This window comes from Argiope bruennichi, chromosome 9, assembly GCF_947563725.1.
Source record: "Argiope bruennichi chromosome 9, qqArgBrue1.1, whole genome shotgun sequence".
Lineage (NCBI taxonomy): Eukaryota > Metazoa > Arthropoda > Arachnida > Araneae > Araneidae > Argiope > Argiope bruennichi.
In genome coordinates, this window is record NC_079159.1 from 98997872 (window position 1) to 99011195 (window position 13324).

The 13324-nt window shown below is 28.7% G+C and overlaps 1 protein-coding gene across 1 annotated transcript in view; it reads right to left on the minus strand.

Annotated features, from left to right (window-relative positions):
- The window catches only part of LOC129983740 (NADP-dependent malic enzyme-like), a 56443-nt gene extending 45028 nt beyond the window's left edge, over nt 1-11415 (minus strand). Inside the window, exon 1 of the mRNA XM_056093348.1 lies at nt 10871-11415. Coding sequence (XP_055949323.1) covers nt 10871-11143 — 273 coding nt within the window. The 5' untranslated portion in view covers nt 11144-11415. The remainder of the gene's footprint in view (nt 1-10870) is intronic.
- Between the last annotated feature and the right edge of the window lie 1909 nt (nt 11416-13324).

Here is a 13324-nt window from a genome sequence, read left to right on the forward strand (position 1 = left end):
GAATACAAAAGCAAAATTCAAGAAGTACCCTAAAAAAACGTTTAAAGGTAGACGGTTATCAATTTATATGAGGAACAACTATTCATTTATTTTCATATTTTTATTAACGGAAAATTTATTGCTTGATTTTTTAAAAACATTCATTACAATCTTTCTTATGTTGCAATATTTGAGAATAAAATTTGAAGTGCTTGCATAATAAATATTAACAATCGTATGGTGAATATTAGTTATCTGCTATTTACAAAAATCGTCTGGTTCATTTGATATTTGCATTGAATCAAAAAGCATTTCAGACAATAAAAAGATTTTGTATATTATAATATTTAATACAAGTGTAGTTTTTATAATTAAATTATTAGACATGAAAATATCTTAACCTCATGCAAGTGTGAGAGTATTAGAAGATATTTAAGAATGAATCATAATGAGATTGAATATGTATTTTTATATAAATTATACAAGAATAATGATTTTGCAAAAAGAATTTGTTAAATTTATATAGAACATCTCTGGAAAATTTGCGCTCAGCAAGGACATTGAGAAGATTTCAGAAACAATTGAATCAAGAGATATTGATAAAAGGTTTTTATTTGTTTGTGTCTGAGAAATAATGCTTCCTACACTTTTTTTAAGAAGATGAGGTTAAAAAACCTGCATATCAAGCTCAAAAGTTAACCAGGAGACAATATATTCCTAAATGGCCTTAAAAATGTTCATTTCCTTCTGTGACTCAGGTTTACTTCGGAAGAAGTATTAAAATAAAATTAACGACTTCTTCCTGATTAATTCGTATCTCTTTTCTAGCAAGATTTTTTTCCTACTTTGGAGGAAATTTCAATCACAGTGTTAGTTATTTTCGAAACTACAGTTCTGGATGAAACAGGAATTTCATTTATTTTTTTAACTGTAAATAATTGCACAGTATCACAAGAACTTCCAAACCTGGCGCTATTTTATTTTGCCTCAAATCCTTTGTATCTCACCTTTTCTAATTTCCTCCAATCTTTGTCTACACAGCTTGGTCTGTGTAGACAATTATAATAATCTGCGCAATTACAATTATTTTTTTAAGTAATCTTCAATTACAAATGAATATTCTGGATTAGCAGCAATATTTGTCTTTGAGTTTCAGTTCAAGCATCAAAATTCAAATTTTGCGAATCAAAGTTTAATTACATCTACAAAAGAAATATTTTATTTGTCTTACATTGTTTCCATTTCAAGCTTAGTAAATGAATCTAAACTATTTATTGCCTGAAATATGCGAAATGAAAGCAGTATTTAAATTATGTAACATGAGCAAAGTAAAATCAATGTAATCCGTATAGAAGAAAAATCCGAATTTCTGTATATAAAATCAGGACACACTTCTCGTCATTTTGAGAATGCTCTGCAATTCGATAGCAAATTTACAATGCAAGAAAAAAAGCTTTGATAATATTATAGGTCGACATACTATCTTCGTGATATCACCATCGTTCATGGAAAATAAATAAAATGAAGGGAACTAGTATTACAAAATGTTGCTTCAAGACAATGGACGGACAACCAGACATAGCTCCTCTGACACTTTCTTGTGCTTCGATTCTATATAAATCATAGTCAGCGATTTTCATGGGAGATATCGATCTCTCCCCCCCCCCGTAAGTTGCGTGGCATAGAAATCGTCATGCAATGAATGTAATGACTGATGCAAACAAGTGTAGTGAAAAGCTTATAAGCCAGTTAACAGCTACGCTGCACGAGCCATTGCTTTTGTATTATGGTCATGTTACTCGGCTGCGAACTACTAGGTCCCAGCTTCTATCCTCGCTCATAACAATGCGCCACACAAGGTTGAAGCTTATGCTGTAATGTTTCAAACTAGAGGCTCGAATTTTTTAAAAAGATTAATTAAGCCATAAATTTTTTTTTAATTTCTTAATCGTTCCAAATATGTAAATGGCTAATTCGACAATACAAAATATTATGATGCGATTTTTTAATTTCTGTCTAATCAATGTTTCGTGTTAATCATTAGTACAATAATAGATAGTAAACTTCTATTTTAAATAATAAACTGCAATTTTATATAATAAACTGCAATTTTATATAATAAACTGCAATTTTAAATTATAAACTGCGATTTCAGATAATAAACTTCTATTTATTGAGTAAGTTAGGTCGTTTTTATCAAATGAATTCCATAATTAAATATTTAATTAGGAATAAAAGTTATCTAAAGATAACGGTAAAAAGGATTTTTAAGCTCAGTTATACTCCTAAAGATTAGAAAGAATGTACATAAATAATATCGTCTACAATGTTATAAATAAATAACATGAAATATACACTTGACCGATAAAGCGAGGTCAGCCATTATCTTACTAGCGAGATCCGAATAAGGCTCCACATTTGAATAATCAATCAGTGATTATTTTCCCCTTGTTTCACAGATAAATGAACAAAAATTAAAAGATAAAAATGCTTTCTACGAGGCTCTTTTAGTAATAAGTCACGAATAATTTGTAATATAAGAAGTCTCTTAATTGAAAAACTTCTGATAAGATTATTTAAGGCATAGGACATTGGAATATTTTAACAAGTACGTTAATTAATTTAGGATCAATTTATCTCATATCAATTTATCTCATCATATTCAATAGAATTAGCAATTGAAATAACTGTGCAGTTAGCAATATATTCTTTTAAACTTTGAATTCAATCTCGAAAATTTAGTGTATGAAATTTGTTGTCTACCATCAAATATATTACATTCTGTTACATAATAAATAACTCCCAAAAAACTAATAAATTTTGCAAAATGTTAAACAAATATTTTTTCGGCATTGCTTTGTGGAAACATTTATATTTCAAAATATTGTTTCAATGTCGATTTGCTGTTGCAAAACTATCTCCAATTTAAGATGTAAAATAAACAGGAAAGATCATTTGGAAAATTAATTTTTCTCAAGATCTATTTGCGCAATGATTTCCAATATAAGCTTTCCAGATTACCCCAAATCCAATACTGACCAGTATGCGTGTCAAGGATCAAAGATGATAGCGACTTACGAAAGATACATAAATCCAAGAAATAAGAATCACTAATAACCAAGGTTTATTTATTCTTCAGGGTTTCCTTAATAACAACTACGATTAAATGATTTAATTTCTTACCATATCGAAGAATAATCCCAAAGAAACTAAAATAAATTACTAGGGAAACAAACTATAAAATTGTGCAATGATGACATTAAAGAAGCATTTCACAATGCTTTACAGTTTCAATTCGTTCCTAATATGAAATATTGAGAAATAACCCACATTTTTCTAATGTGGAATAGAAAGAAGTAAATAGAAATTGGGTAATACCTTTGAAAAATAGCGTAAAGTTTAGAGTATCTTGTAAACTGGAGGAAAATATGATGGGTGGTTTACAATTGTTCATACAGAAACATATCTTATTCTTCATTTAGTGTGAAGAAGGGAATTTTTCCCATTAGTGACACGTATCGCGGTTTCAGACTATAACGATGCCCTAGAGCACTAGATAAAAACCGGAATTTTTATTTGATATAATTAAAGTTTTATTAGATGCAGTGGCTTAGCTTTCAATAACACACATTTTATATGCTTCTTATATAACTGTTTTTATAATATATTCTTTGTCTATAGCATAGTAACAGATAGAAATGTTTCTAGAGACGGTCAATCAGGCATATCCTCAGGGCCTCACGCTCACTATCAGTATGCATAGGTAAGAAATTGTTCTAAAGTTTTGAAATCTAGCCTTTTCTGTATTCTAAAGCACAGAACTCTCCAGAATTATGAATATAAGGATTATATTTATTTATTCTGTTAAATATACTGGTAATCTCACAATTCAATCAGGTGGAATGCAAAATCTTCAAGAAAAATACGTTTTGAGGGTTTTTTTTTCCTTTTTTAACAACATCCATTTTCCTTAGATAATAATCGTTTATATTAAAGTATTATACGTTTAATTTTATTATATTACTAATGATAACAAAGATGAATATGTGCGTGCGTGGAGGGGTGTTATGTACTATACGTTTTAGCGCACTACAGATAGACAAATTGACCTAGAGCTACGAAACTTTCCATATATATATTCTTTGGGGCGAAAATGAGCATTTTGGAAAGGTTTTAAAAATTTTTATGTAGTCAATTAAAAATTAAAGACATCTTAGCATTTATCTACAATTATTTCCGAAAGTATTACAACACAAAAATGTTTACATCATTTTAAAATTTAAAAAAAAAAATTCTTCTATAGTGCTAACTTTTTGTCATATATTATTTTTAATAAACTAAAAAAATACTTTTATCGTATTTTACAAGAATACATTTTATTGTTGAAAAAAAAAATTGGGTAATATTTATCACTAATGTTTCCTGCTGACTTTTTTTCCACAGTTTACAATAAAGATATGAAGAACCGACTTTCTTTCCCCATGTTTAATAGGTTTCAATATAAGGTATGTTTCTAATAAAATGTTTGAAATTTTTTTATACTAATAATTTAGCTTTAACTTCAGAATGAGGCAATGGTAACAATTTTTAGAGGGTACCAATGTTTAAATCTCGTTTCCCTGTGGCATAATTGGATGCATAAAAATAGACAGAAAATTAAGAAAATACATAATAAAATTAATAGAACAATATAAGGTTTCTAAAATAATCCGAGTTATATGGCTATCAAAATTTAAAGTTTAAAAATATGTTGCTGAGGAAGCCACTAAAATAAAGTTCCACAAAATGTTTAATTGAAACTTTTAGCAACTATTAATCCTGGCAAACCAGTGGTCGCCAAAAGCGTTTAGTATCTAATGAGATTCGATATTCTTTAGCTTGTTATCGTACTGCTAAAGTTACTCAAACTTTATTCTCTGATATATATATATGTAATGATATTTTAAAATCTAATTTAAACTTAATTAATTTCCAAAGTTTTGTCTTAAATTAGCTCATATTAACTTCATTCTAAAATATTCTCTTATTTCCTCATTGCATTCCACTTTTTTCTATTTAATTAATTCAACTTGAGTTCTAAAATTGCTGAATCTGCTAAAAGCCGACACGTTCCCACACTCCGAGTGAAGGGATAAAATATTGCTGGTATAAACAAATTCCACTAAAAGTTCCTTGTGTTTCCCTTACTTGCGATTGACACATGTTACACATGTTAGAAATCCCTATTAAAATCTCACAGTATATATTCACAGGGGTAAAATTTTCATCAGCTTTGTCTCATTTCGTGTTGTGTCGTTCTGTGTTGTGCTCGTCGCTTCTGCTTGTGCAAAAAATCATGGACGGAAATAAAACAAAGTTAAAAAAAATCGAAAGTGTCTTCATGTCTGCAAAATTGCCTTCTGCTTCAAACATTATGCTTATATATATATATATATACATATATTGAAACACAATGAATCATACTCATTACTATTCTAATTGCTATCCTTTAACTAGAATTAAACACATGATTGTATGACATTCGACAAATTCCTTTAAATGGATAATTTTTCAAGATCAAAACCGTCATTTAATGCTTTTTCCAGGTAAAAAAAATCTCTGGAAAGAACAAGGAATTTCCCAATGAATAATAAGCAGATGATCTAAATAAAAAAGGACGTGAGCACAGGAAGTTCAAGAAGAATAACTTCCTTTGGAACGTCAAGTGGTTGGTTGCACGAGACACTGCGTCGCTCTATTCATGACGCAATGTTTCTGCTGCGTTGAATCACATGCATCAGCATCTCAACAGCAAAACTAATTGTTCGCGGAAGAATATGAAGTTTATTTTCCTTTTTTCAAATGTCGTATTTTCAGACACCAAATTTGCTCACCTGATGTAGGATTTTAAAAACATTACGATTTCTATAGTGAAAATAAAATTAAAGGGAAAAAACGATATCAAAACAAGACTATAATGCATAACAGAATGTTTTTTTCAGTTCACAATATCAAAATCATATCTTTAATAAATACATTATTTTTTTAAAAAAATCATTTATCCGTTTATTTTTGACAACCATGTTGAACTACGATGGTCTCGAGGCTGAATATCACAGAGTCGAGGGTTTGAGATCTAATTCAATGGAATATAAACCATATGCTCTTTATGAAATATAGTAAAGCCATCTTCACTTAGCATCGTATCACTGGAATGATGTGTAAGTTTAGAAAAGAAGACATGTATTACTCTTGTCCTCTAACCACAGTTCTATCTTACGAAGTGACTGGCTGTAATTTTTTAAAAAAAATGCAGTTCTAATTAGGTTCTCTATCCTGGAAAACCCTCATGCAGTTTCTGAACAATGCGCTATTCTAAATTGAAGTAATTTAAATACCGGTTTTAAATGTACTTTCCAAAGGGCCGACATTTCATATGCATTTCAAAAAGGCAGCAAATTTAAAAAGACCAATAATCTTACTTGTAGGAAATTATATCCAACTTTCAAAAGCATATTTTATGCCAGTGTTCTTACGTGTCCCCCCCCCTTCCAAACATTCCATTTAGCTATCCTAGAGTCGTAAGAAAATGTTATGATCTAAAAAATGAAAAGCAACCCATGATAAGATATTAATTCAAAACTAATTTTATTAATAATATCTGATAAAATATCTGAAATTATGATATTTTATTTATATATATATATTGTTTATAAGTAGCAAAAATCTAGAAAAAAAATTCAGGATCCCAATTTTGTTCTCGATTACTTTTTTAAAGATCCGTGATCCCATAATTTAAAGTTTCTTGTTCTAAAGTAAAAAAGACATATTAATGTGGCAATCAATGAAAAATTCACGAGTGATTGTTACTCTTCATATCAAACTCAATATCTTTGACTGATTAATTTAAATGAATGTATAATATGTATACCTATATACAGATCAAATGCTAGTTTTTTAACACCCGTCATCACTAAGCGTCACACTCTAATTCATCGATGTATTATTTATAGATTGAAACGTCTCTGTTGATTACTTTTTAGTTATTTTGTTCTCAGAAATGTACGCATTCGTCTTAGGAAGATAAAACGTTACTAATAAAATAAGATAGCAACTAAACAAGCATTTAAAGCACGTCAATAAAATCATTTTTAGCTTCATAAAATCTACGAATTATATCTTTTTAATATAATAACAGGTTACATATTATAAATAATTTGTATATAAATGCTAACAAAATCTAAATTGCATATTTTAGAGTTTGGATCTTAAATCTTTAGACTTTGGATCTTAATAAACTAATATTTATTTAACTTCTTTGATTTTTGTGTCACTGTCATTTGTCAGTACTCAATACGTACGATAAAGGTTAGATAAAAACATCAATCAATACATTTTTGAATAAGGAAATTCTAATGAAAAACTTGACTAAAAACTAAATGAAAGTATAGTGTAAAACTGTTTTCCAGATGCATTTGAATTGAAAACTAAAGAAACATATTTTATTAGGAGATCGAAAAAAGTTAATTCCTAATATCTTGGAGAATGTCTATGTTCTGGCAGAGTTGGCAATTTGATAGAAATCAGAATTTAAATAAAATTTTGTATCAGTTTCTGAGACTATATTTTTCACGAGAAAAATGAATTGCACTTTTTTGAAAATAACATTTTATAAATGTACAATTCATCTGCTTTAGAATTTTATCAAATTTTGTACGACAAATTCTGAGGGAAGAAAATTCCAAAACAGCCTTATTTTTAATGCCTAAATTAAAATGTAGTAAACACTTAACTCTATTTCTTTATCACCTTCAGATTAAAAAACGAACCCTTTCATCCGTGAACATAATTTCATTAATTTTAAACGAATATAAAAGCAATACATTTTAAATGAAAACTGCATCCTTGTTTCAAAGTGACTTGCGAGGATTATTATTATTATTATTATTTTCGTAAAATGATTTTTAGAGATTTTGATCAACTGGTGATTAAGACTGAAACCGTTCAGCTGAGCGGTTTTAGCAAGCCATACAAAAAGAAATGTGATGCTTTTTACAATGCAACATCTGCTAGCAATTGTTCTTTATTCTTTAAAAAGTCATATGCACATTATGAGATTTGCGGGGGAATAACCGGAAACAAGAGACCCCATGCGGACTACAAAGACCGACCACATTAAGGAAAAAAATGTTTCAGGATGCCTACGAGATACGTTTAAAGCTTGAGGGGTTCTTTTTTTTACTTAAAAAATTGATTAAAATTACATAACTAAACTGATTTTTACTTATCACATTCAAAGAATAATTCACATGAATTTGACTGATCTTCTACATGGTTCTTCCACACAAAATACGATAAAAGTCAACATGAATTTTCCCGTTCCTTAATCTTTGAGTAAAAATTGGTCATCGACTGAAGATGAGAAAAAAATAAAAAGAAAGAAATCTTGTCTGTGATGAAAATCATCCAATGATATATAAGAAAATAATTATTTAGGCATTTAATTAATTAATTCACAGAGGTAGTTTATTTATTTATTTACATGGATAACGAAAGAACTGAATGGAAGTCAAATTCAAAATTCACCCTTATCATCATTAATTTAAAAATTAAGTACTTCCTGACTCTAGTTCAGATAATTAATCAAAAAAATTTCTTTATGAGATATTAATAATAACTTAGATTTTTTTTATTGGAACTTGTATCAATCAAATTTATGTTGAGTTCAAAATATCAACTTTCCAGAGGTTATAATCTTACTTTGTATCATACCAGAAGTAACTTGTAAGAAAACTACTTTTTTTTTTAATAACTGGCCGTAAAATATTTCTGCGCTATTCCTAAAAAATAGTTTACAAATACAAATCAAAATGGAGTATTTTGGATGTACCATAATTCTGATCCAAGCCAGTAAAATTACTTAAAGATGTAAGACAGATAATTAATCTCTGATGTACTGGTTACTTCTGAATTATTTGAGCCATTCATAGGGACGACTGGCTAAGAACTTTATTTTTGTATGAAATATTTATTCACTCTTGAAAAAAACGAATCTTTAGTTTCTTTTCTCATCATCTATGTATTTGTTTGTTTTGAATAATTTCATTGTTTTCGGTTGAGATAACTGCAAGCGCATTATTCCCCAAGTCACTTCCTTGAAAGATAACCGTATTGTTTCCTAGAGTTTCTAACAAACTCAGTTGAAAATAAATAATCATTTTTCTTACAGGAAAAAAGTTCAATGAAAATATCTAATTTTCTTACTTTATAATTAGACATAAGTGGAACAAATATTGTAAATAAATATTCATTCAACTCCATTGTAAAGTTTTTATGGATTATCAAAAAATAACTCCACCCTACAAAGCATACGGGGAATGGACTAAAATTTTTATGGATTATAATACATGTATCTTATTATCTTGTATGTGATGGGCATATAAAGTGTTTTAGAAAATAATTTTGTACGCAAAAACATACTGTAAAGCTTTATATGCGTCAAAATTCATTGCATCAAAAATCCGAAAAGGAAAAGCTTTATTGCAGCATGTATGATCAGTTACATTGAAACCTGTATCAAGTATGAATGTAAATAATAATTGAAATATATTATGTTTTTCTACATTCAATATTTAGGTAATGGCAATCATTTACGCTTGCAGCTTTTTTTAAATAGGAAATTAATCCTCTTTTGCAAGCAGCATTTATAAGATGTCACAAAGTACGATTTCGTAAAAATTGTACTACTAACAACTTATTGTATTATATTATAATACACAATAAATATTGTTTAATTCACGAAATTGAAATTGCAGAACAAATTCGAATGATGAAACATCACGGATGAAGAAAAGCATTCTTGACTATAGCGAATATAATATTTACATAAGATTATTGGAAATCCTTGGATTTCGATTCTGTCTCTGCATCAGGGGGAAATGACATATGACCTTCAACTCCCCCATGCACCATTAAAATGGAATCGTCTGGCTCTATGAAATGTATTTTACCATAGGTTGCAAGATACTTTTAAACATGCATCATCTTTAGATATACTTTCAAATTAAACAAATTCTTAATTTAACATCATCAGATGTTAACATAAAATACATAAATCTTTTATACGAGAAAAAAAATAAAATGATTTTGATTTTCATCATATCTGTCAAACACGGCTATTAAGCTAAATTTTTCTTAATAACAAATCGATCCATATAGCATAGCATTAAATTGTCATTATGATCAAAATAGCAATTTTTATAACAAATTTACACTCGATTTTTATTTTCTTATTTTGCGATTTTATAAAAAAAAACATTAAAATGTTATATTAAAAGATTTTGCAAGCAACTTTAATACCATATCTGATATTTTTTTATCAAACTTTTTCTTTCCATTTAATTTTAAAAGCTGCATTTTCGATTCAAATGCGTAAAGGTATGCAAAGATTAGATCACTATACATTATATATATATATATATATATATATATATATATATATATATATATATATATATATATAATGTTCACGCGATTTGAATGAACGATTAATTTTAAACACAAATTTTATACTATAATCAGAAATACAATATTAATTTGTAATTTGACTTGATGGGATATCAAAAAATTCAATTTTTATTCTGTCATGTATGTTTAAATAAATGTTCGTTATTTACAAGTGAAATGCTTTGAAAATTCGCTTATGTCATTATATATAATAATTAAGCAATTAATCTAAAGATCGCATAAAATTCTTTAAAACAAAAGGAAAACTATTTTCTAATAATTAAAAAAAATGAATGTAATGATTTTTTTTTTTAGTATGAACCGACAACAATTACCAAACGATAATTTTTATTCTTAGAATTTAAATTCTTAATTTCGAATATTTAAATGCAAATAATAATCTTACCTTATATTGCTTCGAATTGCTGATTAAATTCATTCCCGTCAGGGTGGATTTGTTGCGTTTCGTAGACTCCCTTCTATCACAGTACATCTTCTGATTATTAATCCCCATCACGCTAGAACAGGTGCTACCGATCACCGCGGTGTTTTCCTTTCGAATTAGTGAGTTTCCTCGTGTTAGCCATTTACTCAACCGTCGACCTTGCGCGCAAAGGATTTTGGGAAACTGGAAGGCGACGAGCGGAAGCGTAATCATCTGGCGCTGAAATATCGGCATTTTGACTTTCTAAAATATTTACTTTTTCAAGAAAAGCTATAATAAATTACTTAAGCTATTGTATGAACACAAAATGGTACGATAAATTAAATGAATCGAAGCGTTCGAACATAATCTTTTCAATCCCTCCGTTCTAAATTCCGTTCCATTCGCTGCCGGACACACCAGGACGCACGGATTCAGCAGCCATTGTGTCCAGGATCGGGAAATACACCACTGAGCAAAAGGACGTTTCAGACAAATCAATAAAACCCAGCTTATGGTGGGTGAGACATTGGAAACCAGCGCCACCGTCAGTTACTTTAAAAATAACCGAGGGGGATTCAGTCCGGGAACGGCGAGCGTTTGGCCGGACTCCAACGTACGTTATGAAAATAAAAATGAAAAGAAAGATGGGTTTTCATACTACATCATATCTCATCGTGACAAAGCCAAGAAGCACGTCTACAGCAAAGAGGCAACAGTAAAACAATTGCCATAAAACTTTCTGCTGCTTCATTGGGAAGAGGTTTATTCTGCAGTTAAATGTCTTTAAAGTCATAAAATAATAGTACAAAAAGAAGTTTTAAATAAATTTTGACAGAAAGGAAAATATATCATAAAAAGACACTTCAAATGAAAGCAAATGTTAAAAACAATCATTAGTGGACCCAGGATTTTTTTCTATGGCTAAAACGCTAAATTCCTCACTGTCAATTTTTGCTTATTAATTTGATTGCATAAATTCATTTAAATTTTGTTTTATGAATTAAGATAAATAATAATATGCATTGATCTTAATCTTATTCTTTAATTAGGTATATTCTGCGCAAAATTATTATACAATTTTTGCAGATGTGTGCAAAAAAAAAAAAAAAAAATTGTGTTGATTTATGAGTCAATTAAAACCCGTATGGATTTAATAGACAATACAAAAAATCATATATTTAAAAATAGGTCTTACAGAAAAAAAATTGTAATTATAATTGAAATTTCGGTTTTAGAAGTCAATTTTTTAAAATTACAAATTGTGATTATTATTAGATTTTAACAAAATCAATTCTTTAAAAATTATATAGCATTCTTGTATTACTCTCAAATATACTTTATTTTAGTAAATTAAAGCACTTAATGCTTCTTTCTTGGTGTATTTTAGTGCGCATTCGCAATTTTACAATTACTTTTGTGCAAAGTTTTATATAGTTAAAATCCTACGCTTTGAAAAATGTTTTTAAAAAATACTGAATGCATAAATCACTGCTGCTTAATCAATTAATTACTTTTTCGTATACAAAGAGCAACCATCAAAAAATTCGAACTCGAGATTTTGGAGAGTTTCAATGTTTCAAATCTCCTTCAAATTCGAAAAACGCATTTTTGGAAATTATGCTTGTCTGGCGCTTTGTCTATTTGTGAATACGTTTAGTATGTAAAATTTCACCAAAATCTATCAAGTTCTCTATAAAATATAGAACAAATTCCATTCACAGGAAAGTCTGCTTAATTGATTGAGTTATTAAAGTGATGATGATAATTTCAAAAATTATAGATCTAGGGGGATAAAATTTAATACACAATATTTAATATCTAAAATGTAGAATTGTATCAGATGCAAGACAAATTAAAATAACACGACTTTAATTCCTGACGATTTGGCGTAATCATGGACATGAAAACACTTTTAAACGATTTAACTGCGATTAAATGTAACCACAATATTCTCGGCGAACTAGCTGGTCGCTAAAGCCGACTAGTGATTTACATAAAATCAAGCAGATTCGTCTCATTTCGAAGTCAATATTTTTAGAATCATAATTTTTTCTTTTTGTATAATTCGTATACAGTAGAATATTTAAAAAATAACCGATTTTTCTACACCTAGTGCAATACATTACGCAGAAACGGGAAGCCAAGTAACTGGAAAATCATTAATTGTTTATTTATGCAAATGAAATAATCATGACGTACAAAAATTCTATCCTTCCTGTAAAAGCGGAAAGCATCACTTGAAATATGAGTCAAATTCCGCACTATTCATTCGCAATGTAATCCTCTTTAGTTTTATTCATTTTTGGTTGATGCCGTCGATGATTAGAGCTCTTATTTTGGTTATCAAAAATAATTTTACTGAAGTACACTTCTTCCACAAAATACGAAACGGATGCAACGAATATACTATGCGTCGCCAAAATAATCTGGTGT